Below are 13,070 nucleotides of genomic sequence, written 5' to 3'. Positions count from 1 at the left end.
TACTACCAGGTCTATTCATCTATTCATCTATCCATCTACTTGTCTACTCTGCTATCAGCTACGGAGTAGTCTATTTTAATTTCGCCGACGATCCTCCTGCATATGCCGAACTTATTCCCGATTGACCTCCGAATCGAGGGATCGGCGATTTGGGCTTCAATATCTCGTTCTTTTCTATGGACCACATTCTCTCAGACTAGTTATGCATAATTTTAAATCCTTAGTGGATCCCAACATCACATGCATTTGTTAAGCGACGTGGCCAAGTTTGAACTGCGATAGAGTATATCTCTACGTGGTCATCCGCTGCAAAACAAATCATCTACTTCCTGCTTTTGCATCAAACCCAATGCTAAACATATCTGATTCTGTCATCATAACAGAATTGGACATGTCTGTCCACAAGCCTGGGCAAAAACCAGAGCAAGCTCTTTGCAAAGCGCACGAAGAGAAGAGCTTACCTCGAGATCCTTCACAATGGAGGCCATCATTCCATGTCACAGCACCTGCAGGATGGTTGAATGACCCGTGTGGATTGGGATACGACCCAACTACAGGGTTATACCATTTGTGCTTCCAATGGAACCCGCACGGGAATGATTGGGGCAATATCTCATGGGGCCATGCTACATCCCCAGATCTAGTGTCATGGACGACATCCACCACTCCCATCTTGACGCCCTCTGCTAAATACGACCGCCGGGGCGTATTTACGGGATGTCTACAGGCAACAGATGCCTCCGGACACCCGGGAGCTCTCACAATCCTATACACCTCAGTGAGCCATCTCCCGATCCACCACACGCTACCATATACACTCGGAAGTGAATCTCTCAGTTTAGCTGTCTCGCAAGACGGAGGCAAGACCTGGGAACGCCAGGACTGCAACCCGGTCCTCACCGGCCCGCCTCCACATTTTAACGTGACGGCCTGGAGAGATCCTTTCATTACAACTTGGGCCGAGGGACCTCTTTCCAAACACACACCATCAACACTATACGGCTTTATGTCAGGAGGAATTGCCAAGAAAACCCCAACAATCTTTGTCTATACTGTCCAGGCAACAGACCTCGGCAAGTGGGATTTTATTGGCCCATTGGTCGACATTGGCCTCAACCTACAACCATCTCGCTGGTCTGGCGATTACGGCGTGAACTGGGAAGTCGCCAATCTAATGACCCTGACCAATGACACTGGCACGTCTCGGGACTTCATCATCATGGGAGCTGAAGGCTGTGTGCCGTTGGATAGTTCGAATCCAACCCAAAACGGGGACCAAGAAGCACGCCGGAAACGAGAAGCCCGAGCCCAGCTCTGGATGTCTATCACGTCCAACGGAGACAAGAATTCTACTTCCACAGACATTTCTCTGGCCTCATATGCATTCTCTGGTATCTTCGATCATGGCTGCTATTATGCGGCCAACTCATTCTACGACCCTCAAACCTCGCAACATATCGTCTGTGGCTGGATCACAGAAGAGGACCTGTCTGATTCTCTGCGTCATCGCCAAGGATTCAGCGGCTTGATTTCACTTCCTCGTGTGGTGGGACTGATGACATTGAAGAAGGTCAAGAACGCACGGAGCTCGCAATTGAGTTCAATCACCTCAATCGACGTAGTCCCCGATGCACCTGGCACTGGTACCTTCACGATCCATACCATGAAGATCAGTCCAGATAGCCGACTTACACGACTGCGACAAAGTACCCGGGAGAGCCATATCGCTGGCGTTACCCTATCTACTTCACCTTCACAAAGTGCAATGATGTTAGGGACATCTAAATGGGAAATCGATGCCGAATTTTCCATCAGTAAAGCTTGTGCACGCGTTGGTATCAAGATTCTACACACTTCTGGTAAGGCATTGGTTCTGCTTCTCCGGGTCTATGATACATATGCTGATACTTGTTCTTCTAGATGCTCAAAACTGTACGACCATTTCCTGGGATCCACGAAGTGAGACCTTCGAAATCCATCGACCTCTGATCGACAATGCCGACGTGAATGACGGCTATGAAACTGCCCCGCACACGCTGTTTACTTTCCTGGGCGAACATGGCGAGGAGATTGAAGAGACGCTTCGGGTACACGCTTTCTTTGACTCGAGTGTGTTAGAAGTGTTTGTCAATGACAGAACGGTCATCTCCACACGAATCTATCACCCAGCAGATCATTGCTTCGGAGCACTGTTCTTTGCAGAGTCTGATGCTGGGGTGGATGATGGGCAGCCAGCTGCCGTTCTCGTGCGAGCTTCTATTTGGGACGGTCTTGGTGTACGAGAGTTAGCGAATCCACCGCCGAGGTTATAGACATATCCTTTTTGTGTGTATATAAATAGGGTTGGAATCTGCAATATGCAAATATTATGAACATTATGTATAATATACACTGCATGTAGTATGCAGCGCAGTGGATCTCAGTAATAAAACAGGGTAGAAGCAGACACGGCGTGGGCCATCATGAAACCAGCAAGATGAAGCAATCAAAATGCACCCGCCTAGAGCCATGGTCATCACATCGTCGCCAAAAAGACTTCCATTGGAAGCGCGAATACGCACACAAAAACCAAAGGCATCTTTCACTTTGTACCGTACATCCCAGGTATATATGCATGGACAATCACAATCATAAGAGCAAACAAGAACAGAACGGAGCGGGTGGAGAGTTCCCTTGAACTTATCGGGAACCGCGCTTCCAGAATTTCCAGCTGGGGAGGTCAATCCGACCATCTCGCTGGTAGATACGCCAGTAGTAGACGGGCACGCCAGTAATGATGAACGCGACGACGATAAGTGTCTGCAGGGGCTCGGAGATGATAGCCCGGCTGAGGAGGAACAAGCTCACGCAGCAGAAGATGATGGGTGTGGTGATCCAGGTGCGGTAAGGGCGTTCCAGCTGGGGTTCACGAATACGGAGGACGATCAGGCCGAGAACGGTGAGGAAGTAGAAGGTGTATCCGGCTACACCGTAGAAAGTGACGAGGGTGCCGAACTCGCCGACGATGATGTAGATGGCTGTAAGGGCGCCATTAAAGGCCATAGCATAGATCGGCGTGAAGCCGAGGCTGGATTCATCGCCGAAGAGACGGGAAAGGGACTTGCGGGCCCAGGAGCGGCGGCGTAGTCGGCTGGTTGCTGGAGGGCCTGGCGTGGGAGAGGCGTGGAGACCGATGCGGCCGAATATTGAGGGAAGGTATCCCTCCTTGCCGGCTGCGTAGACTAGTCGGCCGCTTGTGAAGGTGGTTGCGTTGAGCGCTCCGAAGCAGCTGGCTGAGACGACGAGAGCTAGAACCAGGGCTCCAATGGGACCGAATACTTTTGCGCCGAATTGTACGGCGACGGTGTTGCTTGCTTCAATGGTGGAGTGAGGGAGAACTAGGAAATATGCAATATTGGCGAGCAGATAGGACATGATGACCATTGGCATCGCTGTGTGGATGACTCGTGGCAGATCGCGGTTTGGGTTCTTGAACTCGCCTGTCACGTAGTTGGTCTGCAATGTGTGAGTAGAAGCATTTTAGATATATGCGCGAGTCAACTTACATTGTCCCAGCCGTCAAATGCCCAGAGACCTGCATACAGAGCCACTGCGAAATCAGAGATCTCGGTATTGGTTCCCTCGAACCATCCTGTCGTCTTCCATTCTTCATTTGCATGTCCACCAGCTGAAAAGCCAGTCACAGCGACTATAATACCGATGACGGTGACTGCCAGTAGGGCAATGAACTTGAAGAACATAAAAAAGTCACCGATGCGGGTAGCGAACTTGGTGGAAATGCAATTGAGCAGAGTCACTGCCAGAAGTCCTCCAAATGCAACACCCTTATTGATCCAAGGATTGAGATCACCCACATCGGCGCCCACAAATGCGCGAACGACATATTCGCCAAAGATGAGAGAGATAATCGCCGCAGACCCAGGCTTCAGTACTAATACGGCGCACCATGCGAACAGGAAGCCCGTCAGCTCTCCAAAGATCTTGGAAAGATAAACCTGTGAGCCTCCATTCAGCGGGATGGCTCCTCCTAGCTCTGCATAGCTAGCAGCGCCTGTCCAGGCCAATAACCCAGCTACAGCCCAAACGATGAGCGATGCGCCCGGCGACCCTGCGTTCGCGTTGACCTGACTCGGCGATGAGAAAATACCAGATCCAATAATCAGTCCGACGATAAGCGATAGCCCATTCAAATATGTCAATGTCTTATTCCGCTCCAGCGACCCATCTGTGAATCCTGGTCTGTCCGCGGACGGAGTACCGAGGGGCGCGTAGCCACCCTGTGTTTGCGACAGCGGGAATAGAGTGGCCCCGAAATCAAAGGCCGAGGATATGGAATATGAGCTCTGAGCTCTATGGCGGCCTGTTCCTAGCTCGGCATCATGCGATTCTGCGAGAGGATCTTCGTCTGCGAGGGAGAGCTTGCGGGATGAGGAGATGCCGTCGGAGGAGGAGGAGCGTGAGGACCCGCCTATGGAGCCAGGGGATGAGGATGCGAGAGAGGCAAGTTCTAGTGAATCTCGACGGGCGGCGAGGCTGCCATTCCGGTTGCCTTGGTATGTATTCGACATAGTCTCTTTTGTGTTCAGAGTGTATAAGTTAAGGAGAGAGAGGATGGCGGAAAGGTATGTCGTCAGGAGTCGCCAAGGGAAGTCTCCATTGCCTGAAAGGAATATCGAGGGTGTCGAAAATGTCAATTCTGTAGAGAGGAGAAATCCTCAAAGTGAGTTGAAGTGAAGAAGAACCGCCAAGGGGGTGTATTTTCTTGTATTTTCTTGTCGATCGCCCAATCGGCTCTCTCTTGGCCTCGACCTTCGAATTTCCGCCCGTGATTTCTTTTCCTCTCCATTTGCGCTTCCACACATGAACAACTTACCCTCTTTACGCTGTAGAAGCAGCCAAGGTCTCAGAGCTGTAGCTCAGCCTGTGCGCTATGCTTCAACCTCAGCCTCGACGTCACCAAAGCCTTCCCGTTCCAACTCGCGCTGGCTAAGCATCGTCTTTGTGGGCGCAGCAGCAGTAGGTGCAGGTGCCTATATCCGATCTCAAAACACATCATCCGCGACCTTGAACCCAGAAACATTTACCAAATACAGCCTTGTGTCACGCGAACCTGTGTCCGCAACCAGCAGCCTTTTCACGCTACGGCCACGCAAACCCAGCGACAGCAATTACGATGTCTACGAGGAAGCATGGCAGAAAGGAGTCTGGAGTGTGATGTTCAAGCAACCACAGTTACAAATCGGACGTGATTATACGCCGCTGCCCACGACGGCGGCGACATCGCTAAGCGTCGACGACGAGAATGAGGGCTGCCTGCGGTTCTTTATTCGGAAGGATCCCTTTGGAGAGGTCTCGCGCTACCTGCATACTATCGATGTAGGCGCCGACGTTGAGATGCGTGGACCCAAGATCGAGTGTGAGATCCCGAAGGAGACCGAGGATATTCTCTTTATTGCTGGTGGGACGGGGATTGCGCCGGCTCTGCAGGCTGGGTATTCTCTTTTGAATCGCACGAATACGGAGCGTCGGCCGAAGATCCATATATTGTGGGCTAATCGGTTGAAGGACGACTGCGCCGGTGGTCACAGCGATTCCTTGAAGCCGCAGCCACGCCGGGGCTGGTTCTCTGGGTGGTTTGGCTCATCGAAGAGTCAGGAAACCTGGTCGGAAAATGCTGATGTTGTACGAAAAGAGGACACTTCTATTATTGTGCGAGAGCTAGAGGCGCTCAAGTCCCAGTATCCCGGGCAGGTCACTGTGGATTACTATTTGGACGAGGAAAATACGTTCATTGGAAAGGAAGCTATCCGAGGTGCTATTGCCCCAGCGACAAGCGACTCTCGCAAGAGCAAGTTGATTATGGTTTCCGGTCCTGAAGGGTTCATCAGTTACATGGCTGGGCCTAAGCTATGGGCGCAAGGTCAGGAGCTCCAGGGCCCTCTGAAGGGAGTCATCAAAGAACTTGATCTCAAAGATTGGGGTGTGTGGAAGCTCTGACTGCTTTCCCTTGTGCTTTTTGGACCACTTTTGTACAAACGTCGAAACCTTTTTGTCATTAAAGCATATATAGCATGGATATACTGGGAGTTATGTTGAATAAACAGTCGCAACTGTCCTGGACATATTATAGCGTCCTATTTCGTTACCCATCACACATTCCTGGCCGAAAGCCCCAGGGTTGAATTCGCTCAAACATCGATATTATCTTCAAACTCAATCTACTGTGCTGTAGCAAAGTCCTCGAGGTACTTCACTAGCCTCTGCACATCCTCCAATGGAACTGCATTGTAGTTGCTGGCGCGCATACCGCCTACACTGCGGTGGCCCTTGAGGCCCTGGAGAAGACGCTCCTCAGCGCCAGCGATGAACTCCTTCTCCTTTGCATCATCGCCGCCGCCGACGCGGAAGCAGATGTTCATGCGGCTGCGGACGCTGACGTCAGGAACAACCTGGTACAATTGCGGGAACTTTTCCAAAGCACCGTAGATGAGCTGCGCCTTCTTGTTGGCGACTTCCTCTTGGCCGCTGACCTTTTGAGCGCTGAACTTAGTCATCAGGTCGGCCATGACCTGGCCGGCAATCCAGAGGTTGAAGATGGGGAGGGTGTTGTAGAGGGAGTTGTTCTTTGCGATGGTTGCGTAGTCGAGAACAATTGGGCCGGGGAGACCGCCAATGTTCAAGCGGTGGAGGAGAGCAGGGGAAGGAGTCGCGGTCTGGGGAGGGAGGAGGTCCTTGCGAACGATAGCAATGGTGATACCGGTGACACCGATGTTCTTCTGTGCGCCACCCTGTATATATCATTAGCATACCATTCCTATAAAGTGGAGAGATTGAAGCCAACGTACGAAGATGACAGCGTATTTGCTGACATCAACCTTTCGGCTGATGAAGTTGGAGCTCATATCGGCGACAACGAGACGCTCATCTTCGGCATCCTGACCCTGAGCCTCCAATGACTTGGGGAACTGCGGGAACTCGACACCATCGACGGTCTCATTGTCGCAGAAGTAAACAAATGCAGAACCCTTGCCGCCCTCCTTCTTGGTAGGAGTCAAGGACCAGGAATCCTCGGCGGGGATTTTTCCAAACTTCCCATCGTTGGTCTTGCGAGAATCAAGAGCAACATTCACGTATTTTGAGCCGATCAGTCTGCTCGCTTCCTGGGAAGCCTTGAGCGACCAAGATCCAGTCACAAGGTAGTCCAGCTTCAGCTCCTCATCGACCTCCTTTTGAAGTCTCTGGAAGACCAATTCGTCAACCTCAGCTTGTTCCGCATCGGGCTTTGCCTTCTTCGCATCGGCCTCGGCTCTGCGGCGGCGACGCTCAATCCAGACGGGGACCAGGTTCTGCACGACAGCGCTGAACTCGCCACTGCCTCCGGCTTGCATGAACAGAATCTCATAGTTATCAGGAATATCGAGGAGAGCGGAAAGGTTGGCTTTGGCATCGTTGAGGACTTTGTTGGCGGTGGGCGAGCGGTGCGAGATCTCGCCGAGTCCGAGTCCGGCCTCGTTGAAGTTGACGAATGCCTTTGCGCCGGCCTCGACGACTGGGGTTGGGAGGGGAGCGGGACCAGCTCCAAAGTAGGAGACTTCTTGTCGGGAAGGCATGATGAGGTTAATTGAGGTAGATTTGAGGTAGAAGAGAAAGAGAAGAAGCGGGAGAGAAAAACCTCAAAGTGTGGACCGCAGTGGATCAAACCTTGGAGGAAAAGTAAGAAGGAATATAGCTATTTATATTTTCAAATGGCAGGACTTGCTAGAATATCAACATGCAGCCTAATATATTCACCGGATCTGCGTTTACACACCCAATTGACTATTTTATAGGTCAATCCTGGCAATGGCGGGGTATGAGTCAATCCGTTATGGGCCATTGAGTCACCATCTCAGAAGGTGAGGGTGCAAACTTATTCCCTTTGGTTTTTACTGACTAGATATACATAGTAGAGGCATATCAAAGACTTGTATCGCATTCCAATTGTTCACGATCTAATCTATTCGAGCTCAACTTTGGAATGGCGGGGTTGATCGACATATACAAGGTTGTATAGTACAGAATGGCTGTTCTTCCAAGATTGGTTTATGGACAAGGTAGATAGGAGCAAAGATCTCGTTCTTTTCCTGTTTTCAATTACTCTTTTCATAACCTCTGTTCTTCTTACTGAAAAGTGAAATATCTGAAGACAGAGATAATAGGCCGACATCGGGAGTCACATGCTACACTGCCTGGTTTGCAGTGTTTGTCTCCGAAGTATATTCCACGATATAATGCATCAAACTCATAATTGAAAAATATATGGTTATGACTGTGGTGTAAATCCAGTAGTGTAGGTCTTTCTTATGTAGAGAGGGGTCCGTCGCATGGTAATAATTCTGAGATTTTGGACAATCTTCGAACTTTCCAAGGTTTGAAGGTCGCAGTATAGAAGTAGAATGAAGATAACTTTGTCAAAGGAAGACCAGGAGAGTTTTGTACAGCTTAGGCCATAGTTAGCTCTCCATAGATGGATCCCACTAGTTTGTCACTGAGCATCTGCTGAATAGTGTGTACCTTATGGCACTCCATTTCCAGATGTAGTAGTTTGTCCTTTCTAGTTCAAATGAGGTCTGCCATATCGGCGATATTGTCTAGGGTCTCTCTATCATCGACATATAATGTTATGATAGTGCCCAGTGACCACGAGATAAGTCGTCTCTTCCAAGGTTCCTATCTGATCTCAGCCTTAATAAAACACTGAGAGTGGATGTAGGTGTATCTGGATCTAGGACCAACCTCAAAGATGCTCCCTAGTAGGGCGAGGGTTATCTAAGAGAACGGAATGAGAAGGAAGATATATAGATTATAGACAGAGAAGGAACATGTTAAAGTGAAGTCAAATAGCAAATAGGTAAGAGACACCGTAAACATCCCGAAACAAAAAGCACCTACATAACAAACAGAAGTCGACCTCTTCCTCTTTCGCTCCTTCACTTCTCATCACTCTGTCCATCTTAATCCATCGTCTATCGACCACCCATCAATCATCGTGCGTCGATAAATTCACTTCCAATCATCCACAACCATCCACGCTCTTAACTACCCGCCATGTTTCACCCTGTAGCCGAACAAGACCCCAGCAACCCTCTGAATCTTCCGATCTATGAATGCTGGTTCTGTCCAACGAGATGGATAGGCTTTTCCGGCCTACTCTTTCACCTTGAAGACGGCCGCTGCGTGAAGAAGGACCGAATCCGTACCCTCGCCTTCGAGTCCCCAGAGTATGGCTTCTATGGGAACCATCTCACCGACGATAATCCATTCTTCTGCTTCAAATGCCACGCTCAATTTCCGCAAATTTCATACCTTTATTACCATGTCGAGCGCAACTCTTCCTGCTCGCACCTGCTCGACAAATCCGAGTGCCTAGATGCTCTCCGTGACTTCTACATTGAGTACTACGAGTGCCCTGGTACTGATTACGTCCACTATTGAGTTTTATTCTCCATGGGTTCTGATACCAATTCGCCATTGGAATTGTGAGCTGCTAGGTATGGTGCGAGCGCTTTGGGGTGGATCAATTTGCCTAGTGCTCATTTCGAAAGTGGTGGAGATATCGATGGTTTCTTTTTCGTTTGTTCTGTAGGGGGATGAGTGGGCTACAGTGAGATGAGGCGTAGTGCCTTGTTCCTTGTTCGGAAAGGTAATGGCATGGAATATGGGTAAAATAGTTTACATCACCAAATACCATCTATCAGGCGATCTTCCTATACATGTATGAAATGGCCCTAGACGATAGACAAACCAAAGGAATAACGCAAAGGAAACACAAAAACAAAAATAAGGGCTTAGCAAACCCTTAACGGGGAGTACATATCTTTGAATAAAGCTAAACAGCCCCTACAGGAAGAAGCCACATGGACCGACAGGGATGATGAAGCTATTCATAGCACACCCTGCACAACCAGATCGGTGGTTATCCGGCCTATTTCAAACCTCACCCTTCCCTATCAGACTACTGGCTTATTATAGAGTATAAATTAATATATTTTTTTATTCTCTCTAAGCAAAGATGGGGGTCCAGTTTTGTTCTTGTCTTGTTTTATCTTGTTTTCAGGGCTCTTTCCCTTTTTCACTTTTCTACTATGTTCTGTGACTATTTACAATCCTTCTAGAAGGAGTTGACATTCCACACAGCCATCCCGCTATTCTTAGATCTGACATGAGTTTTAGAATTGAATCATCAAAGTCCGACATGTATCTTAGTCTAATAGCAAATAGATATGATATAATAACCAATAGGAAAAAAGCCATAGAAATATCTTTGTATCTATGTGAGTAATCACAATGATCGACGCCCCTCCCAAGCATGTTTCAACCTCAAACTAGGCTCTCTCCAGGACTATACAGCTGAAGCTCGCCTCGGCATTAGAATTATCATGATACCGTAGCATCTATGATGACAAGAATAGCCCCCAACCTGAGTGTGTCAATTTAGGGCGTGTTGTGTTTCGTATCGGTACATCTGGCCCTACTGAGACTTCCACTAAGTACTATGTAGGTACTTTGCGGAGACCGTATCTGGATCCTGACTCAGGTAGATCATTCATGTTTGACAGACTTCTCTGCATCTTTGACAAGGACAATAGGGGTGTTGTGGCTCATTTTCTAAAATGAACCCGGGGTTCATTCCTAGGTGCCTAGGATGATGATGATGAATGGGGCCCCGGCAACCAAGGCAGACAATTTTGGTGGCCCCTTTTCTTTATATAAGTATCGGGTTGATAATCGAAAGTGATCTTGGTTGTTTAATCATTGCATACATTATTAGTCTATCGAGCTGCTATTCATACACAATTGCATCGGCTTGTCGCAACTTCTTCGCCGACACATCACCTCCCGTCTACCACTTTGAAGCTATTCCAGCAGTTATATCTGCCTAAATCATTCACAATGATGATTCTTGCAATGGGCCGAGGAGGGTACAATGCCCCCGCCAACCACCCATGCCCCAAGCTTCTGTCTGGCCAAAATTAGGCTGTCCAGAAAGTGCATGATGGGAAATGCACTCCCAACAATCATTTAAATCATCTCAGCAAGTTGATTTCACAACTCTTGCTGAACGAGTCACCACAGCATTCCAGGTCAACCTCGTCGTTGGAACCATCATTTGGATTGTAGTATTCATTTGCCGACACAAAATCTACGACAGTCAGCTCAAACCATCCGGACCAGCAAACCAATATCAAGATCCTTCAGCACTTACTTCTCAAAGACAACTCCCAACACATCCTCTACATCTCCACTCTCACCTTTTCCGGTGATCTTGGCCAGCATATCAGCCGCAAAGCGCAGATGTTCCGCAGCAGTGACGATATCGACCTCATGTTCAGCATGGAAATCAAGAGGGCCGAGTTCTTTCTCGCACAAGGGGCCACCAGGGGATTCAGCAGAAGAGGCTTGGGATAGGAAGTCGTCCAGATGATCGAGACATCTTTGTAGATTAGAGCTTTGGCGATGCGTGACACCTAAAGAATCTTCCCAATACGAAAGATTATTTTGACCATCTCCATCTCCGTCCATGCCAAGGGGCGAAGCAATCTGCTCAAAAGTCGTGATTAGTCCACGTAGAAAGACCTGTAGATTACCTGGGTCTGTAGTGGTATTGAGAGATGATGCTCCCTGCTTGGCTTCCTCGCAGGAAATGGCAAAGACGCGGTCTACTGGGACCGAAGGGAAGATGTCGTGGATCGTATCAGATAATGACTGCGGTACACCACGTTCCAAAGCAGTGTGCAGCTTGTCGCATTTGTTGATGGTCACAACGAGACATTTCCCCGCCTCAACGCAGTCATTAACAGCACCAAGGACTTCCGGCTCAACGAACAGCCGGACGCCAGTAGCAGTGTCTTCCAGCGAGACAACCACAATAACGACATCGGACTCCAAAGCCCTCTCCCTAGCCCGACGAATACCTTCTTTCTCGACAGCCCCAATAACAACCTTTTCTCCATCACCAGAACCATTCTCGGCCCGAATACCCGCCATATCCCCAAGCTTACAATACCATCCCCCAAGATCAACTCCAACATCAACAATATCCCTCGTAGTCCCCTGCTCAGTACTAACAATAGCAGCCTCCTTCCCAACAACCCGATTAAGCAACGAGCTCTTGCCAGCATTGGGCGCACCCAATAGCGCAACCCGAATGCCATTCCTAAGCAACTCCCCGCGGGACGCATTAGCAATATGGAACCCGATTTGCACGCTCAGCGCGCGCACCTGCCCCGCAACAGACGAAACTAACTCCTCAGTTGACTCGTCGAAATGCTGGTCCTCGGAGAAATCAATCAGCGCTTCCAACTCGCCGCGCGCATACAGCAGACCCTGGCGCCACCGCTCGTATCGGTTCAGCAATGCGTCGCTCGAGCCTCGTACGGCTAGCCGTCGCTGCTGCTCAGTGTCAGCGGAGAGTGTGTCGCCGAGTGCTTCGATCTGAGGCAAGCTGAGGCGGTCGTTCATGAAGGCGCGGCGGGTGAATTCGCCTGGTTCAGCGTAGCGCACTGTTTGCTCTGGGGTGTTTGTCTGCGCGATTGCTGAGAGAACAGCTTTTGTTATTGCTGGTCCGCCATGGATGTGGAGCTCGAGGATGTCTTCGCCTGTTGCGGTCCGTGGGGAGGGGAAGTAGAGGACTAGCGCGCCAGCGTCGAGAATTGTATTTGCGGTTGGGGGTTGGGTTGGGTCGTAAAGGGTACGGAGGGCTGCATAGCGTGGTTTTGGAAGGGGGTGGTTTGGGCAGATACTTTTGTATATCTGGATATGGTTGTTAGTCGGGTGATTTGGTGGTTTTGATTTGTCTTGAGGGGAATACATACCGAGGCACAGGCCGGACCCGATACGCGTACAACTGCAATAGCTGCTCGCCCGGTTGCAGTAGAGAGGGCATAGATTGTAGAGTCTCCATCTAGCATGAATCTGGCAGGGCGGGTCGACGAGAAAGCTCGAGCTTGTGTGGGAGTCCGCCGGGGGCCTGGCGATTCGGAGAGAAAGCCATGACGTCGGATATAGGATTTATTTGATATTGTTTGCCA

At 49.6% G+C, this 13,070-nt stretch overlaps 6 protein-coding genes across 6 annotated transcripts; 3 read left to right on the top strand and 3 right to left on the bottom strand.

Moving 5' to 3' along the window:
- Window positions 1-349: 349 nt before the first annotated feature.
- On the top strand, window positions 350-2,312 carry N7447_005212 (glycoside hydrolase family 32 protein; the record flags this gene model as incomplete). Its single annotated transcript, XM_057229474.1, has 2 exons — window positions 350-1,859; window positions 1,921-2,312. 2 exons carry the CDS (start codon window positions 350-352, stop codon window positions 2,310-2,312), a joined length of 1,902 nt encoding a protein of 633 aa, XP_057084564.1.
- A 367-nt stretch (window positions 2,313-2,679) lies between these two features.
- Window positions 2,680-4,568, bottom strand: N7447_005211 (putative amino acid transporter; the record flags this gene model as incomplete). Its single annotated transcript, XM_057229473.1, has 2 exons — window positions 2,680-3,495; window positions 3,546-4,568. The coding sequence occupies 2 exons, from the start codon at window positions 4,566-4,568 to the stop codon at window positions 2,680-2,682; spliced, it is 1,839 nt and encodes a 612-aa protein (XP_057084563.1).
- A 292-nt stretch (window positions 4,569-4,860) lies between these two features.
- Window positions 4,861-5,997, top strand: N7447_005210 (cytochrome b5 reductase family protein; the record flags this gene model as incomplete). The annotated part of the gene is made up of 1 exon (XM_057229472.1): window positions 4,861-5,997. The coding sequence occupies one exon, from the start codon at window positions 4,861-4,863 to the stop codon at window positions 5,995-5,997; it is 1,137 nt and encodes a 378-aa protein (XP_057084562.1).
- A 221-nt stretch (window positions 5,998-6,218) lies between these two features.
- Window positions 6,219-7,610, bottom strand: N7447_005209 (O-phospho-L-serine:2-oxoglutarate transaminase; the record flags this gene model as incomplete). The annotated part of the gene is made up of 2 exons (XM_057229471.1): window positions 6,219-6,788; window positions 6,846-7,610. 2 exons carry the CDS (start codon window positions 7,608-7,610, stop codon window positions 6,219-6,221), a joined length of 1,335 nt encoding a protein of 444 aa, XP_057084561.1.
- A 1,477-nt stretch (window positions 7,611-9,087) lies between these two features.
- On the top strand, window positions 9,088-9,474 carry N7447_005208 (uncharacterized protein; the record flags this gene model as incomplete). The annotated part of the gene is made up of 1 exon (XM_057229470.1): window positions 9,088-9,474. One exon carries the CDS (start codon window positions 9,088-9,090, stop codon window positions 9,472-9,474), a length of 387 nt encoding a protein of 128 aa, XP_057084560.1.
- A 1,767-nt stretch (window positions 9,475-11,241) lies between these two features.
- N7447_005207 (tRNA modification GTPase) lies at window positions 11,242-12,950 on the bottom strand (the record flags this gene model as incomplete). Its single annotated transcript, XM_057229469.1, has 2 exons — window positions 11,242-12,792; window positions 12,855-12,950. 2 exons carry the CDS (start codon window positions 12,948-12,950, stop codon window positions 11,242-11,244), a joined length of 1,647 nt encoding a protein of 548 aa, XP_057084559.1.
- Between the last annotated feature and the right edge of the window lie 120 nt (window positions 12,951-13,070).

This window comes from Penicillium robsamsonii (genome assembly GCF_028829455.1).
Source record: "Penicillium robsamsonii strain IBT 29466 chromosome Unknown utg000003l_segment0_segment0, whole genome shotgun sequence".
Taxonomy (NCBI): domain Eukaryota; kingdom Fungi; phylum Ascomycota; class Eurotiomycetes; order Eurotiales; family Aspergillaceae; genus Penicillium; species Penicillium robsamsonii.
The sequence above is the reverse complement of the archived record's forward strand: the minus strand, read 5'-3'. Positions and strand labels throughout refer to the sequence as shown.